Consider the following 19,492-nt stretch of genomic DNA (forward strand, 5'->3'; position numbering starts at 1 on the left):
CTAAGAAAGATAAAATATAGAAACCACTACAAAACACACATGCAATTTTTAGATGGGTTCCAGTGAATATAAAGTGCGCATACGTAGCTTACACTCAGTCAGTTACACTCACTTGTTTGATGCCTACTGTTGTGCACCAACCACTTGCTAATTTAATTCTCTCTCAAAAATCCAATCTAAAATAAGTGTGCTAATTTTAGGACTTAAATTAGAGCATGTCAGTTTAGAGCAGGGGTGCAACTTCCAGTTCTGAAGGTACAGTCTGGTGATTTACCTGCTCAAACACATCTGTATTTGCTCATCTCTTAGGGAGTGTGGGGACACTACAGAACTGTGTAGAATACCAACCCTCCAGCACTCAAGTTGTGCACCCCTAGTCTAGAGTGTGAACTGATTAAAGGTGACCAAAATAATATTGAATGATTATCAACTGTGACTGTGATGCTTTCAGTAAACACTTTGCCTCAGGTTGCAGCCAAAATTTCATAATAGAACATTTTTTTCTTTTGGTTATATGTACTGAATGTTTCATGACAAACAGACCAATGACAAGGCCCAAAAGTTTTCATTTCACTCCCCAGTCCACACTGTCCAAACATGGAAACTGAGCTCCAGAAACGACATCACAATAAACCCAACACATTTACATATATCCATCTTCAGCAGTTTGGCCCCGCCCATTGACAATTAAGTTATAAAGTATTTTCATAGAATTTCTAGTAAGAAGAAATGCCACTCAGTAGTATTGTCCAGGTTTGTCTGGAGTGAGTTCCTGTGGAGATTTTGTGTAAAACTGTAGTAAAAAGTAAAACTGTTTTATACATGCTTAACCATTTTTATACAGAAAAAAAAAGAATTTTTGAGTGCTTTTGAACTCCAGTTATAGGACTTCAACTGTATATTATTTACATTCACAACTTCAGTGGGTGCAAACTATTTCACTCAGTCAATGAGCTGATCAGCTCACCAACCATTTAGCACTCAGTAGTAGTAGTAAAGCTAGCATCTATATGCCCAAAACATTTTTGCTATATTATTTTTTAAATAAAAAATGTATATATTCTTCTACTCAACAAAACTTAATAGTTCCCTCATAAATGGCTAGAGAAAAGTTTTTTGTTTTTAGCTCCATTCACCTACATTCACAGAGGACTTGTTCACAAGTGCCCTCTGTCGTTTTGCAGTCCTATTGTTGATATAATGGGAGAAATAGGAAGTGGCTAGGCTCTGGGTATTTCATCCCAAAATGCATTTTCATATACAGGCAAAATAAAGGGCAGCTAACACAGGATATTTACATACAGTACTGTGCAAAAGTATTACACACTGGAGAAAATTTGATTTATATTTCTAAATTGAATATAAGTAGTAACTATGTAAACTAAGTGTTTTTTTTTTTCAAACACTAACATTAGAATAAATATAAGTCACATTAATACAATACTTAGACAATACTTAGTAGTTAATATACAACCCCATTTCCAAAAAAAGTTGGGACGCTGTGCAAAATGTAAATAAAAACAAATTGCAATGATGTGCAAATCATTTAAACACTGTATTTAATTGAAAACAGTACAAAGACAACATATCAAATGTTGAAACAGAGAAATTATATTCCTTTTTTGAAAAATATTTACACATTTTGAATTTGACGCCAACAACACGTTCCAAAAAACAAGGGCAACAAAAGGCTGGCAAAATTGTGTGATGCTAAAAAAAAAAAAAAAAAAAAAAAAAAAAAAAAAAAAAAAAAAAAAAAAAAAACAACATCTGGTGGTTGATTGGCAACAGGTCAGTAACATGACTGGGTATAAAAGAGCATCTCAGAGAGGCAGGAGTCTTTGAGAAGTAAAGATGGGGAGGGGTGCATCACTCTTTGAAAGACTGCACCATCAAATAGTGCAACAATTCAAGAAAAATGTTTCTCAACATAAAATAGCAAAGAACTTCTGCTTTTCATCATCTACAGCACATAATATCATTAAAAGATTCAGAGAATCTGGAGAAATCTCTGTATGTAATGGACAAGGCTGAAAACCATTTGCTGGCCATGATCTTTGGGCCGTCAAGGAGCACTGCATTAAAAAACAGGCATGATTCTGTACGGGAAATCACTGCATGGGCTCAGAAGCTCTTCTGAAAACCACTGTCTGTGAAAACAGTTCATCACTGCATCCACAAATGCAAGTTAAAACTCTAAAACACAAAGAATAAACCAGATATAAACAGAATCCAGAAATGCTGCCACCTTCTCTGGGCCTTAGCTCATTTAAAATGGACTAAGGGGAGGTGGAAAAGTGTCCTGTGGGCCAACATTTGAAATTCTTTTTGGAAATCATGAACACTGTGTATTCCGTGCTAAAGACCACTCAGCTTGATATGAGCGCACAGTTCTAAAGCCAGTATTCACGATGGTTTAGGGGGGCATTAGTGGACACGGCATGTTTGACGTACAAATCTGTGAAGGCATCATTAATGCTGAACTATATATATGTTTTGGCAACATATGCTGCTGTCCAGACGACGTCTTTTTCAGGGAAGGCCTTGATTATTTCAGCAAGACAATGTCAAACTGTATTCTGCATGTATTACAGCAGCATTGCTTTGTATTAAAAGAGCCTGCAGGCCATACCCGTCACCACTGAAAACACTTGGCGCATTAGGAAATGAAAAATGATAAATGAGCCCCTGAAATGACGAGAAGCTGAAATCCTGTAACAAACCAGACCAGGAAGAACTACAGCAGCGTCTCCTCAGTTCCCAAACACTTACAGAGTTCTGTTAAAGAAAAGGTGATGAAACACAGTGGTAAACAGGCCCCCCATCCCAACTTTTTTAGAACATGTTGTTGGCATCAAATTCAAAATGGACAAATATTTTTCAAAAAACAAAATTTCTGTTTCAACATATGTTGTCTTTTTAGTATTTTCCTTTAAAAATATGATGTACTTGATTTGCACATCATTGCATCCTATTTTTATTTACATTCTGCACAGCATCCCAACTTTTTTGGAAATGGGGTCCTATATCAGTGTGGTTGTGTAAACATTTCCACACATCTTCTTGTGACAGTCGAGTATTAAATGTTGCATTAATCTTCCAGTTTGTCTCTTCAGTACTTCAAGTTAAATCAGGTGTGTTGGGGGTAGAATTTAACTGATTCGTATCTCAAATCAAATTCTGTTCTATAAACCAGCTCAATATATCAACAAAATAAGAAATTCTTGCCATGTTTAACTGTATTTATGTTATTTGCTTCTATTAGTGGCAAAAACATATCACCAAGACCAGTGATTTTAAACAATGTGCTTATGTGCCACAGACTTATAAACAGCACTGTATATCTGTCTTCAAGTGACAGCAAAAAAACAAAAAGCTTGTTTAGTTCTAAGAAATAAACAAATGTGGACCTCAGTGTACTCAGGAAAATGAACAGAAAAAAACATAGATAGTTATGTGCTTCCTTTGCCTGTCAAGTTATCATTTCTAAGATACAAGGTTGTGATTCAATTCATAAGGCAAAAGAGCAGAAAAGCCCATATCAGCCAGGCTTATTTCTCACCCTTGAGGAGAGAGCTTGTCCAGCCAGCCCATTTTGACAGAACTATGGGGGCCTCCATAGAAGCAGGCATATGGCGAGATAGTCATTTCACTGTGAGCAGGAAGAGTGCGCTTCACTAGTCCAGACAGAGTGTCCACTGGCTCACTGTAGATGGCACTCACATGATGAACTCCAGCCAATGGCCATGGATTCTGTGGAGGGGGCTTAGCAGGCGGTTGAGTCTGTGGGAGAAGCTTAGGAGACATAGCTGTATTTGAAGAACTTTCAATGGCCACGTCCTGACTCTGCAAGGATGGCTGAATCAGTGAATAACCATCATCGGAGACAACAGTGTTGCCCTGGAGAGAAAAGTCTGGCCTGTTGATGCTCTCTGTCACCTTCTCTTTCTGCCTGGTGTGATGTTTCCTGTATATTTTTAAGGGGGAGAGAGAGGAAGCTTGAGGGCATGTGCGTGTGTGTTTTTTTTGTTTTTATAATCATTAAAATGATTGAGGTTATATAATAATATAAATGATATTGTTATATAAAATAATAACAAATTAAGGTTAAATTAACTGAATGTCAAACAGAAAAAAAAAAGTTCTATCCAATAGGTTTTAAATATATTAGCACAGGATGTCTGTCTAAAAATTATCTTATCATCTCAAGAGTAAAACTAAAGCAGCAGTACAAATGTGGTTAACACTTATGAGCGGAGTGTAAAACAAGCTGTAAGCACCACCTCGACTTCTTCTGTTTCAGCTTCTCCTTTGCTTCTTGTCTGAATACATTCTCTGCACCCATGTCCTTCAAGTAAATAAATAAAATGCATTGACCAGCATTACTGTTTAGCTTAGAAAGACCCATCTAAAAAGATTTGTGTCCATGTGTAAATAGAAATTATTTAAAAGGTTTTGCAGTGACGATGTTAAAACATTACTGAAACTATGACATCAATTACACTTCAGGAAGTGGGTATAAGTACAATGGAAAAGCAGACAATGTATCACTGAACTGAAAAATAATCTCACTGGCTGACTTAATAGGACAAGGGTTTATACATAATACCCATGAAGATCCATTTAAAAGTGAAAATCAATGTTCAGCTACAGTCTACTAAAAGAGGACCTAAATTCATATTCACTGAAATTAAACTAAGCTAATGTAGTTAAAATTTGAAATAATGACTAAAGAACCTGGACTATCCATACAATGTTTAACTGTTATTTGCACACTTACTAGTTTGTTTTCTGCACTGTCTTTGTTGTAGAGGTATAACTCGCCATAAGGAGTGATTGGGGACAGTGTCCTTTGAAGAGGGGCTGAAATAAACACAAACATTTATAAACAGATCACTAATAATCAGCATTAAAACGTAAACCTGTGTTCTCTCTCTTGGTCTCTCTGTAACAGAAAGGCATATAATTGATTTCTAACAAAACAAATAGATTTATATGTTGGTGCAAATGTGGCCAGAATGGAAAGAAAGATTCAGGAAGAGGGAAAGAGGACGACATGAAGAAAAAGAAGGAGGACACGGAGATGAAGAAGGAGAACGTACAGAAAACCTAGAAGAGAGGCTGCAGTTTGGGTGACTGGTTGTCAAGGTGACAAATGACCAGCATATCTCCACAGTGATAGTAAGGGGCAGCAGAAATTCCAGACTGCTCCCCCTAGACGGACACACTCATATATACACAGCTAATAGACAGGACCCCACTGCTAGATAAGGGCAGACCAGAGGGGGTCTGATCTAGACTGCAGTATGTTATCTACGACAGACACTGTATCAGATCATTTAGCCCAGTGGCACAGGAGTCATTTTAGATTGGTGTCATCATTTATCATTATCTGCAGTTGACCTTCCAACTGCACACCACACTCTCACATTACTTCTCACTTCTCCCTTCCATTTCTCTCTGCACTGTCTGCTGTATTATCCAAATATTTCATTAGAAGGGTAATACGAAAACACATTTTCAGGTTTGATCCCATTTCGAAGGTCTAGATTCCATTTGACTTTTAAATATTTTATAAGTTGAAATTTGTTGATTCAACAAATTATCATTTATAAGTAACTTAGGAAAAAAAGCCCAACTATTTAAGTATGGGTGAGGATAGTATACGCTCAGATGGCAGTAAATAGAAACCCATCTGTGGTAGAAAGAGAGCATGAGTGTTTAATAGTAACACACAGGCGATTTTTATGGGCTTCAGCAATCGGTTGCTCCGGTCCGTGAGTCTGTGTGGTCTACCCCTTTGTGGCTGACCTGTTGTTGCTCCCAGACACTTCTATTTCACACAAATAGCACTTACACTTGTCCAGGGCTGATCTAGCAGACTGACTTGTGGCAAAGGTGGTATCCTCAGACAGTGCCACGTTTAAAGTCACTTAGCTCTTCAGTACAACTTATTCTGCTACAAATGTTTGAGTGTGGAGATTGCGTAGCTATGTGCTTGATTTTATACAACTGTTATCAAGGAATATGACTAAAACACCTGAATGCGATAATTATGTGGGGTGTCCACATACTTTTGGCCATACAGGGTATAAAATGACTAATGGGTAAATGGATACAATGTAAAGTTTACTGTAATATTCACTTTACAAATTAAAACAATTTATATTTATTCAGATTTCAAAATGATTAAAACAATTCTCAGTAAATACCACAATTCACATACTGCACTTTTTTTTAAACTTAAGCCTCCATCCATTTGTACCTTCATCTTTGTTTCTGTCACTACATTCCTCCCTCTCTCTCATTCCTCTTCCTCCAGAGCTTAAGCGGAAACAGGAGACTGTATCTGTATATTAAAAATATTAAGACACAGAAATACACCAGTCCACTTGCAGACAGCTTCAGTTCAAATTCCCAGTTGCCTAAGCCTCTATAGCAACTGTCTCACACAAACAATTTCAGAACGGTTCCTGCAGGAAATGGAAAAAGCCTCTCCCTGTACGTTTATTCACGCATCCACATGGCCCAAAACACAGAGCCACAGAAGTGTTTCAAAGCCATGCACAACTTTATATAGTTTTCAGAGTCTGGCAAAGTAGGTCTCTCCATGCATGAGGAGATGAGAAGCAGTTTCCGTAGAGACAGCAATAGAACTGGCCCCCTCTCTCTTCCTCCCATGACATCTCAAACCATCTTTTCTTTCAGTGGGCTAAACAATGGCACAGCTGAATCATAAAAAGAAATATTTCTTAAATAAAAAGCAAATAAAGCAGAAATAAAGTTGAGTGTACCTTTCTGTCTTCCGGTTGGGCCGCTGGGGGCCTCAGTGCCACTCTGCTGTTCAGTGCTGGTTTTTGCACACACACTCCTGTGGATTAGCAAGAGGACTGATGTACTTACTCACAAACACATATAGTAGGCATCAGTTTCTTAGTCCCTCACTGGTTCACATCAGCAGAGTCATAACGAGGATAAACTAGTGGCTGGCTCTGAAGTAGGTATGAGGCTAAGATAATGATCAGATTCTTCAGAGAATTACACTCCAGGGAATAACAACAAATACCTTATTCTAAGTCTATTCTAATCATAGAATGCAATTACTGTTTACGCAACTAAAAGGTAATGTCTGAAGGTGAAAATTAGTGTATTTATAATAGAAAATAGAGTGTATTTGGCATGAAGATCATCTTTACTGATCTCTAAAGGGAAATTCAATTTTCCAGAGTAGCAGTGTGCATAATGCAATGTACAAGTGCAGAACAAAACATACATACAACCTCAAGAAGACATTAAAAAATATTCATAAGTGGAAACACAAATGAGTATATTAGTGATTCACCCAGTATTTATAAAGCATGCACAACCTCAAACTCATCTTAGTCTGGCAGGCAACAGGCTTTTTTAATTATTAATTGATATTGTTCTTTCATACCCTATAATCTATTGGTTCTATCTAACACTGTCCTTGGAATGTTTATTGTGGTCTGCTATAAATATTTATCAGGCTTTTTCAGACATGTTCAGAGCGAATCTACATTGAACCTATACTGCTAAAGTTCATAGACTATCAACTTTCACTTAAAGCTATTGTAACCAAGTAAGATAACTTAGTAACTGATGGCTAATGCTACACCTTAGCACATGCTAAAGTTTCAGCCTCCTACCTTTCAAGGACACAATATTAACAAAATGTGTTACTTTAACATAGCATTTTGGACTGCATAATCTGTTTTTATTTAAAATATGAAATCAGTCATCTGGTAAAAAGGAAAAACACAATTTCCCACTTTGCCATATGCAGTTGATCTTCTAAGACATGTCTGATGTCCAAATTTTGCTCTTTTAATTTAATGCTAGAGCTATGAGGCTAAAGTGGCTAACAAACTACAGGTGAATGGTGACCCTAATGTTTTCCATAAATACACTGCATACAGGGCTTCATTAAGGTCACTCATCAATGCGATTTAGACAACTGTATGACTTAGAGTGAAGAAGATTTAGGCATGTGTGTATGTTAAAAACATTGGGTGATTGTTGGCTTAAAGAGTAAAGAAGGAAAATCAGGACACCAGACTTGTCTTGTCCACATACATCTGGACCAACCACAAAATTGTGCAAATTAGATGTTTTTCACGAATAATTCCTTAAACTGAATGTTAGATTTTTTTTGTATAAAATTATAATTTAACAAACATTAATTATTTGTCAACCCAATTTCATAGGCATGATACTCATGTCACAGGCATCAAAATATAGTAAATTTAGAGAGGCAGAACGGTTACTGCTTTTGACCTACCACTCATGTGATGGTATGATGGTACGTTCTGGAATTTCTGGCACAGGCCGGTGTCGCAACCTGTAGGAGTACGTTTTTCTGGGGCCAGTGCTTTTAACAGTGTAAGAGCTCTCATATATATCATTATCCACCATCTCTCCCTGAAACGCTTCAAGGGATTCTTCTGAGGGGAAGTCTCCTTTCACACCTGGAATATGCCCTGCTATGGAAGAAGCAGGCTCCTCTGAGTTCTCCCAATCAGAAGGTGCAGAGTGGGAGGAAAGTGACAGTGATTCGGCGCTGCTGTGCAAAGAGGTGGAGCTGGAGCCTGAGGAAGCTGCTTTGGGTAGTCTCCTTGGAAGTGTGTGGGGGACAGCCATAGACAACTTTGTGATTGGTCCACCTGAGTCATTATTAGTCACCATCTCTTCACAAGTCCTTGCAGGAAGACTCCGCGTTCCAGACAGGATTTTGTTTTCTGCAGTGCTGCTTTTCTGTGAAAATTGACAACGGACTACTCTCTTGCCATCCTTAAGGAAAATACTTCTAGGTAAAGGGACAGGTTTCCTCTCATCAGATCCTTCCCCGCCCATGAAAACCTCCAGGCTGCGGAGTATTCTCCGCCGATGGCCTGTGGGGAAGTACCCCATGTTCAGGAGCTTCTCCTCGGTCAGACCCCTGCAGTCTCCCAGGGTGCAGTAACCTGCCTGGGTAAAGTTGGAGGCATATTGAGGCAGGTGGAGACTGGAGAGCCACGCAGAGATTTCTTCACTGGGGTCCAAGGGGAAGGAGAGGGGGACAAAGGCCATGGCACTAAGAGCATGAGGAGAAGGGTTAGCATTGAGTGAAGACCTGCAGAGTCAGTATCATGATCATTTTCTGCAAGAGAAAAAAAAAGAAGGAATCTTTCAGAGAAAATTAATGAATGAAAAAATGAACAAATAATTAGTGTGAAACACTTTCTTCCAATTACAAAGGTCAGAGTGAAGCCGAACTAGTTCTTCTGAGGCAAGTGTGTGATGATTTAGGCATGAAGTTTGCACAGGTGTCATCAACTAGAGACAGTAAGCCTTACATTAACAGTCTCCAAACCATATAAATTTACTGACACCCATATGTAACATGTTACTTTTACTGTGCTAATTGCTTCATATTGAAACAGGAATTATTTAATTTATTTAACAGTTGTGCAGCTAAACGATCTCTCACACTATTATATAAACATGCAAACAAGATCAAACAGTGTGAACACAAAGGAACGTACATATTAATCCGTATACCCACGCTCCTTTTCCACCAGCAGTAGTCTAAAAAGTCATGTAGCAAGACCAGTAAGTCTTGACAGAATTTGATATTAACTGGCAATTTTTATTTTTCTCTGAATCTTTTTTACTGTATCCAAGATTAAACATTGAATTTTACAAATACAACTGTAACAAGCATGTTTCTAGATATATTCACAATCCTTCAGCCATCTCCTGATCCATCCCTTTCTAACCAACTGCTTCAAGGAATCTAACAGTAATTAACAAGATAAGTAACAAAAGTGATAATGTCTAACTGTCAAAAAACTGGGGTTGGGGGGTTGATATGCAATATCGTAATGCGCACGATCAATTCCAGGAGGAATCTCTTTTTTTGTGAGGAAATCTGTATCAGATGAGATGTCCCACATTGGTAGACAGTCATGGGCTGGAGGTTAGGGAACCAGCCTTGTGACCGGAAGGTTGCCGGTTCGATCGCCAAAGCCGACAGCACATGACTGAGGTGTCCTTGAGCAAGACACCTAACCCCCAACTGCTCCCTGGGCGCTGTGGATTGGTCTGCCCACCGCTCCGGGCAAATGTGCTCACTAGAGTGTATGTAGTGTTTCACTTCACAGATGGGAAGTGGAGGTGAAATTTCCTTGTTGTGCGACTAATAAGGGTCACTTCATAATTAATTCCAACATTTCCTAAACTAAGGCACAAAAAAAAAGATGTAATACAGGAAAACCTCTACATTACCGTTACATCTCCAAGTGCATGAAGAAACAAGCTCACCAAACACATCTAGGCTTACTGATTACATTCTGGGAAATTTGAGTAAATTTTACTTTTAGCCAAACCATTAGGGCAAAACTAATTGTGAACAGTTGCCTTGCTTTAAAGTAATGATAACCCACTTGTCACAAATACCCTATTTTTCAACATGTGGCTTCATCCCTCATTTTTCACATTATATTCTGAAACCTATGTAGAATACCATGCAGAATGGGAGGACTGACAAAATAGTGGACCACACAAGACTCGCTCAACAGCAGCAGGCAACTAAATACATGCTAATTGTTCACAGCCTAATGGAAATCAAGAAGCAATAAAACAAACCACTAATGTGCTCAGAAGCAAGGCTTAATTCATTAACACAAAAGCCACCTAATTCTAGCCTGCCAGCACCCTCCATACTGCCCCACCCCATAGTGTAAAAACGTTGCAAGTCCCCTGGAGCCAATGAGGGTAACAGAAGATGGGTCAATAACTAGGGCACATGAATGTGTCCCTCGATCTGTGGTTAACCCAACCACTCTATAGTCTCTCTGAGACAGGTCACAGCTCACACAGACTTACTACCAACAGTTATTAAGCTGTGCTTTAAAAGCCACAACGCTAGGAAACTTTTGGGGTTTTTGCCTATGTGCTGCTTCTCACGTCGAACAATGGCAAATCTGACTTTCTGAGATGCAACATGATAGCCAATAACTGCATTATGAACAATTGTTTATTCAGGTGAACACAGAGTGAGCCTCAAAATTAGGTACTTAAATACTTCAAAAAATCAACAAGATACACACATTAATAAAGCTGAACATCTCAAATTATATTTCTTGAGGATTTGAAGCCTGAGAGCACTGGACATGCACAGAGTTTGATCTTTTCTGTTATTTACAATTGTACTGTCATGCTGTCTCTTCTTCTCAGTTTCCCCAAACCACTTCTTCTTTTGAGGTGTTAGCAGACAGGCTACATTTGAACACAAGTGTTCACAACATATTTAAGAAATAATAATGTTCAAGGGTTGTAGACTCATATGACTCATAACTCAGTTAAAGTGTACAGCTGTTCAGTACGCACAGATACCTAGAGAAGAAGAATGACTGACAATAAACAGCTTGTGGCTTTGGCATAGTATTCTGTCCTTAACCTTCATCTGATGTCTGGCACAAAAAGAAGCCTGTAGGCTGCACCCAAACCAAGGCTGAGCTGGAACATAAACTGCAAACTGCAAGGCCTGGGGAGCAGATTAATATTTCCCTTCAATTGTTACATTGCGAATGGATGGTTTACAACACCAGCATGTAGCAAAATTCCCTCTGTGACATTTAGCCATCTCAGCAAAAGTCAACTGAATGCTATTTGCCATTTAGAACATTCAGATGGCTGACTGTGGAAACACTGAGGCGGCTCCATAAGCTGGAGACAACACACAATGGGCCAAATGTTCAAGGTAGTACAATGAACTCCATGCACAAATGGTCTGACAGTCAGTAAGTCAGTATGTACACCAGGCATGAAATGGTTCCATTTAAATTCTCAACACACTGTTCCAGCTCCACTCTTGGAGGACCACCACACTGCACACTTCCCTATATAGAAATGAGTTAATTCACGAGGGGCTTACTGAGCCCATGTGCTACATTTTTCTTTTTTCCTCCCCAAGGTCCATTTATGACATTTGTGTTGCTTTATATCCCAGACATCAATTTTTATATGACTACTTTCCAATCACTTTAAAGCCTTTTTTGTAAACAGATTCTTAATTAAACATGCTGTTTACCTTAGTGTACCTTTGGGGCCAATATACATACATGAAAATACTGACCATATCAGATCAGCCTATATGCCATACTGTCATTAGGGATGTACACGGTTAACTAATTAACTGCTAATTGTTTGATAAATGCTATCATTTGAGAAAAAAAATATCAGGCTAATCTCATTTCATTTCCAATAAACAACAGTTCTTATGCAAACAGGGAGTTTAACTGTATGCATAAGAGCACTGTAGACAACTGGTTATATTAAATACAGCTACCAAAAAAATGAAGTGCAGAGCTAAAATTAGTGGCGTTGCGGACCACAACTAGTGATGCACCACATTATAAGCAACTGTCCACAAGTGATAAGACAGGTGTGGTGCAAACCAGTGCGCAGGATTATACAGAAGGACAGATATTTTGGTGGGTCGCATCCTTGATTTTAAGCTTGCAATTAAACGAACTACACTAACAACAATTGGCTAACAGTCAAAACAGACAAACTTTTTATGACATCTGATCAGCATTGGGACATAAAACTATACTAATTAAAAACTATGACAACAATTTTATTCAACATTTCACAAACTGTGCTACATAAAATTAAATTAAACAGGAACAATTCTGCTTCCTATGCAATGAAACATGTTAGCATTCTTTAAGTATTGACAATATGCGAGATATACTCAGGAAGCACATTGTGACGTATAGTGATGTATTTATCATGATAACTATAAATAAACATCACATTGTCCAGCTCTTCTTAGCTGTCATTGTGTCCTTCCACATACAATTACTCAAATAGTCTTAGAAGCGGTCAAATAATGTGTTCTGAGCTTGATGTCTTTGATTACTGTGAACTGTTACTCACTCAAATACGAATCAAAGTGTGGCTTCTTAAGATAAACATTTTCAAAATGCCTGATATGTAACCTCCACTCCTCACAGCAAAATAAATCTTAATCTTTTCAGTTTTTATATACTTTGTAGGAAAATAATCACTAATAAAGTGGTACATTTTAAAGTATTGGTAGTGTTGAAGCTGGCTGAATGTCAATGACCTAAATCGCACCTCTTGATCCCCCAAAAAATGTATCAAAGATCTGGAAGAACCTATCATCACATTAAGAGCAGTAGGTCTTTACAGTATCTCAGAGTATGTGCTCTGATCTCAGACCAATGAAATGCGAGGCCAAAGATAAACATACAGTGTGTTAAGAACTGTTTAGAACTAGCTAACTTGTTCCCTAGTCACTGCTGCTGTACCTCTATAATGAATGGATGGTAGAACAGCCACTGAAAGTGAAAGATCTATCATTGAGAATTCAAAAACACTAAAACATGGCTGACACACTAAATAGTGCAAAATTTCTCAAATATGGAGGGATTTCGAACACAGCTCTAGAGCATACTGACAGTACCTCTTATTCTTTAAAGTAAATGGCCTCTGATATTTTCCTTTCTGCTAGCATCCTTCAGCATGCTCCAACATGCACTGGAGCAGTGCCTACTCGGTCTGAGGCATGGAACGTCCTTACAAAACACCGTACTTCAACACATCTCATCAAATCCAAGATTCCTTAAGTCTTCTCATACTGCACAACAACAACCCAGCTTCAAATATTAGACCATTTTATCCTTGTTCTTGTATTTGGTCAGGCCTGTCAAGTCTACCAGATCAAGTAAGCAGGCCCAGCAGTGGTGGATGAACTAAGGTATGAAGGTTGCTGGTTCAAAGCCAAGGACAGACTCGAACATGAAGCGTATTTCTGTTCCAGCCTTCAACAAGTCGATTAAAGCTTTTGGTTCTATAACTGGAACATTAGATGTTAATGATTGATTTAAGAAGCAAAAGCTTTCCACCTAAGATTTTCTAATCTTTAAGCAACTGTGCAGAGCAAATCATTAAAAAAAAAAAGAACTATTTGTTGTTGGACCATGGAGTAAACAGCTTCTGGGTGGGTTTTTTTTTTTTTTTTGAAGACTTGCTTTCAAATCAGCAGGGCTATTTTGCCACATCTCCAATTTTGAGTCTTAGGAGTTGGTTATATTTTCTGCTTCTCACAAGCCACATAATCCCAAGCACGTCCAGTAATGCTGAGGTCTGGACTCTGGGGTGTTCTGAGGACACCAGCACTTTCTCTGATGCACCCTTTAGGTTAGAAATCACATTTTCTCTATTTAGTTGAATCATCTTGTAAACTCTGGCTTTTTTAATTGTCCTTTGACTATCTTCTAATCATCTCAGAAATATCTTGTACTACCTTGCACTTTCTGGCCACGTTCCACTTTGACTGGAAATTACATAAAGGAAGAGGCAGACTTTTGCACATGTGTGGTATTAAGGTTATAAATATCAGACATTGGTCCACAATTCCTATATTAGAGTATCCCTAAAAACATGGTCCATGGATAGTAGCCCAGCATATGTTTCTACATCAAACTGCGAGCAGGCCATGTCTATAGAGAGCACACAGTATAGGGTAGGCCTGTGTGTCACATTTACACTTTGAGTCATGCATACCTGACAGCCACAGCCACTCCAAGAGCAAAGTCCAAGCAGTTTCCTGACGAGCTCCTCAACAACTCGCATATCAAATTCAACTCGAGGCTAAAACAGTGGTCACAAACTACCAGTGAGTTCAATCATGAGTCCAGCAGAAAATCAACCGGCTGCTGTCCGTTTCTGTCTGAGTTACCGTGTCCAGTGTCTGCAGGGAAAAAACACATCCTACATACAAACAGCAGCCTCAGGAGACTAAACGTCCTGAAACTGACGCCCTGTAGCTTCAGCGCGGACAGGTGAGCGAGCGGACTAACTCACAAGAGCCTGCGGCTACTTTTAACAGGACACCAGCACAGCAAAGTGTTGCTGGTTCGCTATCACACTTTGAGCGGTCTTTGCACACCACCAGCAGCAGCACCACCACCACCAGCAGCCTCGACTCAAACCGAGAGAACAGCGTTTGCTCAGACCTGTTGCTCGCACCGCTAACTTACCTCAGTCGAGGAAGGCCGTTGTCTGGTCTGCATTAGCTGTTTAGACTGCTGGGCTCTTGAGCTTCACCGCGTCGCTTCTCTACCGACCAGTTTCCACTTTTCAGTTCAGCCGCTCAGCGTGGTGCTGAGAGAGAGAGAGGAGTCCGCTCAAGACTTCGTTCCGCCTTCTGTGCGCTGTGGTCGCGTTTCTGGCCCACGCCTCTGAAATCCAGCCACACCACCAACAACGCCCCTTCAACTCACCTGAGCCGGACCACAGGAGACCATGGAGACCATCCAGCCCAGCCAGTCAAACCGGACAGCGCTTGGAGTCTCTTTACATTTTAAAAAGTAGCCACTAGATTTCTAGATTTGTGTGTAGGTTAGTAACGATAACTTTCAAGCTCACCAGGAGGTTCCTGACAGGCCTCTGGCATCGACAGATCTTTCTACAGAAATCTCTCGCTCTCTGCAGGACGTGTTGAATCATGCTAAGCCTCCAGGCTACGCTTTTTTCTGCACAACGTTTTTGTCCAGCAGCCAAGCCAGTCAGGCACACCGACACAGCAAATATGCTGAACTGAATTAACATGTGTTTATAAACGCCTCATAGCTCATTAAAATGCCCGAGACCACCACAAAACCGAGCAGTCTTACAAGGACATGCCGTGAAGCACTCAGTTACTCGTTTCCTCATTCAATCTTGCTCAAATTCCTCTCGCTCTGTAGTGTCGCGAGATGACCACGCGATGGCGCCACATCGTCAGTGTGTGGTGTACTGTGGCGCTGGCCTTCAGAAGCGCATTGGGTTTTTCTTAGAGATTAAGAGACCCTTATTAGTCCCACAACGGGGAAATTTCACCTCTGCATTTAACCCATCAGTGAAGTGAAACGCCACATACACTCTAGTGAGCACACACGCACTAGGGGTCAGTGAGCACACTTGCCCGGAGCGGTGGGCAGCCCAATCCGCAGCGCCCCGGGGAGCAGTTGGGGGTTGGGTGTCTTGCTCAAGGACACCTCAGTCATATGCCAGCCCATGACTGCCCCTTTCCTCATAACTAGTTAATTTATCAACATAGTGGGATTTTTGGAGAGCTTAGAAATAATAAGACATAAGACAAAGATAAAACAGGTTTACCACCCACGCCTACAAAACAACCTAAGAAATAACCCCCAGCAAACTGAGATTAAAGGGTTATTGTACTGAGTGCTCCAAACCAATGGAAAAATTTTGGCATGATTGAATGGTTAAGCAAGGCCATTCAGAGGGGTTTGATGTTTCAGAGAACCTCCAAGTCAGAGTTCACAGTCATGGTAATGGGAACCAGACATCTGCAGAGTTTAAAGACCCTAAAAGCTCCTTCACAGAAAATAATCACAAAAGATAGTTGTAAATCTCTCACCTAAGATGCTGTTTTATGATAGTTTTGAGATAAGAATTTAGCCCTAAAACATTTTTAAAAACATATATTAGTGTGATTAATGAAGGACATAATAAGGCAAAATAGGACTCCTCAAAAGTCGGGAATCGAGCATTCTTAAATGTCTTATATACCATAAAAGTTTGTGCTTTTTGTGCAAGATTTGAAGATTTTGTGATTTTTGTCATGGTGGATAAACATTAATATCAACAACATAATCCCAGGTGGTCAATAATACTATGAAACTTGAGGGCAGATAACATTTCAACATTTATTCATTTTATTTAGTTATTTGTTTTCATGGTATAAAAGCTATTAGTTCATCTAAAGTCTACATGTGCAGTGGACTGTATCTGAGCCACTTCAGGCCTTGTGGACTAAAGCCGACCAGGTACCCCAGCAGTCAGATGCCTCTGGGCACTGGCACCAACGGCCTGGTCGGTCCCCTTTTCTGATCATCTTTACTTTCCCTGATGTGCCCATGCTGTATATAAATCCTTTTCACTGTGAAAACTATTTGAAAAAGTGATAGAAAGGCACAGCGACATTTAGCTATGGTAATACAGAAGTCAGTGAAAGACAGGATATTAACTTATGTTGGGTTTTATACAAACATGCTCAGTCAAATATATAGGAGGTAGGGAAAACACAGGATTGTGAAACATAAAATTAAGGAATCCAGACATCTCTAAAAGTGGCTCCCATCCAAAACTCCAAGTTATTCATTATTTTAAGGACTTGTGCTTTCTTTGGGTGACAAATTCAGGCCCTGAAATGCCACAATGCTGCAGAATTTAGTACGTACCTAAATCAGCTAATCCTTGGCAATTAGGCACTGAATCAAGTCAAATGTGTTAAATCAGGGAAAGCCCTAAACTCCACAGTGCAGTGTGGCCTGCAGCATTGATATGTTCACGTTGTTCTTTCTCATGTTATGGTGACTAATGTTACAGCATACATGTTTTGTACCATGCTTTGTACCTTGTGGTACAAAGACTCTCCAAACTGCACATCAGCAATGTCACAAGATAAGAAATGTTGCTGATATAGTTGTTCTGTGCATTTAAACAGTTTTTATGTCTCATCCTTTCTTTCTACGTCTTGAAAGCCAAAGTATACTTTAAATCTGATCTTTTCAGACTTGGCATATACTTTTCTGCAAATGCACTTGTAAACACAATAAACCAATTAGGGCTTTGTTCTTCAAGAGCTTCAGCATCATAATGCCAGGCACATTTGCTCTGCCTCATTATGATTTATTTTGGAAAAAGAAACAGATATAATTAAAGTACACAATAGTCATGATATCAAATTATAGTCAAAATGTGACTTTTTAATTTAATTAAAAAATAACAGCCACTTGCACTTCTCTGTGTGTGTGTATTGGTATGTATGTTTTCCACAAGCATGCACAGACATGATTATTCATGAGTTCATACACAGTGTAAATTGATACATAGTAGGGTAGTAAAATATGCTCCATGTCTGTAAACACATGAGCTTGTAAACAGTTTGCTGCAAAGTATGAGGGCTTTCTCAGTGCTACATATGAAATATTCACCAAACTGTTCTCAGCATATGGACCAGAGGCCATGCATTTCCCCTGTTAACAGTGGTTTAAGCGCTAGCACACTCTGCCTACTGGGTTGCCAAAAATAAAATCTGAGAAGCTGCAGCTTGCCCAGAATGCTGGGGTTATAATAGCAAAACACAAAACACACAAGAGAAAACATATTACCCTAGTCTCTCTTAGGATACATTTTGAAGTATTAAACAGAATAGCACCATCACATATCATGAATTATCTGTCTCTCTTTAACCCTATATATTTATACATATATATGAAACGAAAGGCATTTTATTACTTTGCATATTAATTGCTTGTTTTACTTTTTATTACTACTTATATTATCCTTTTAACTGTTGTAGATGATTATATATATATATATATATATATATATATATATATATATATATATATATGTATATATAAAATATATTTCAGGTGTCACTTATTAAATTATAGCACCTTTTTCTGTCAACGTTCTTTAAACAAGGACCAGATATCTGTATGTCCAAATATGCTGAAAAAATATAAAGTTTTCAAGGGGTGTACTTACTTCTTCACACAACTATATAAACAGTTGTATGCAAAAGAGTGGGCACCCCTGGTCAAATGACATGTTTTGTTAATTTTCCTCTACAGAGAACATCTCTGCACATTTTCATTCACAATTACTGTTTATTTGCTAAATTGAATATATTGGGGGAAAAATATATTGCACACATAGATACAAAAATTATCACATTTTGAAACTTATTTTTTCAGTATGTGAAAGCAAATTAATAGAAACTATGCACTAAATTTTGCAGCAAAATGCCATATTTATGTTTATTCCCTGTAGGAATAATGAATAATGATAAACCCTGAAAGACAAGACATATATATATGTGTGTATGTGTGTGTGTGTGTGTGTGTGTATATATATATATATATATATATATATATATACACACACACACACACACATACACAATATGGCCAGAAGTATGTGAACAACTGACATCACACCTATATGAGCTTGTTGGATATTCTGTTCCATGGCCATTAACATGGAGTTGGTCCCCCCTTTATGGTTATAACAGTATCTACTCTTCCTAGAAGCCTTTCAGAGTCTGTGGCCACTCAGTCAAAAGAACATTTGTGAGGTCAGGCACAGTGCCTGAGGCACTGATGTAGGGCGAGAAGGCCTGGCTCACAATCGATAGTCCAGTTCATCCCAAAGGTGTGCAACTACTCAGCCATGGAAATCCATTTTATAAAGTTTTGAATGCATAGTTCTGTTGCTTCCAGAGGCAGTTTGAAACTCTGTAGTGAGTACAGATATATATGTTTCCCTTTTGACCCTTTGTGAATCTCTTTGGGCTGCATTACATGTATAAAAGCTGCTAGATTCTTATTATAACAGAATATAACAGACATTTGTGGTCATTTCTCAGAGTCCAGAGTAAATACCT

The 19,492-nt window shown here is 38.9% G+C and overlaps 1 protein-coding gene across 3 annotated transcripts in view; it reads right to left on the minus strand.

Annotated features, from left to right (window-relative positions):
• zmp:0000000660 (arf-GAP with Rho-GAP domain, ANK repeat and PH domain-containing protein 2) overlaps positions 1-15,701 on the minus strand; it is a 118,109-nt gene extending 102,408 nt beyond the window's left edge. Inside the window, exons 1-8 of one of the 3 annotated variants that reach the window (XM_017699634.2) lie at positions 15,460-15,701; positions 15,072-15,195; positions 8,300-9,157; positions 6,795-6,871; positions 6,266-6,349; positions 4,781-4,863; positions 4,284-4,348; positions 3,563-3,967 (exon numbers count right to left, since the gene is read on the minus strand). In XM_017699634.2, coding sequence (XP_017555123.1) covers positions 3,563-3,967; positions 4,284-4,348; positions 4,781-4,863; positions 6,266-6,349; positions 6,795-6,871; positions 8,300-9,087 — 1,502 coding nt within the window. In that variant the 5' untranslated portion in view covers positions 9,088-9,157; positions 15,072-15,195; positions 15,460-15,701. Of the gene's footprint in view, positions 1-3,562; positions 3,968-4,283; positions 4,349-4,780; positions 4,864-6,265; positions 6,350-6,794; positions 6,872-8,299; positions 9,158-15,071 lie in introns of all 3 variants that reach the window. The other 2 variants (XM_017699633.2, XM_017699635.2) reach the window with 2 other exon arrangements.
• Positions 15,702-19,492: the final 3,791 nt, after the last annotated feature.

This window comes from Pygocentrus nattereri, chromosome 2, assembly GCF_015220715.1.
Source record: "Pygocentrus nattereri isolate fPygNat1 chromosome 2, fPygNat1.pri, whole genome shotgun sequence".
In the NCBI taxonomy this organism is placed as follows: domain Eukaryota; kingdom Metazoa; phylum Chordata; class Actinopteri; order Characiformes; family Serrasalmidae; genus Pygocentrus; species Pygocentrus nattereri.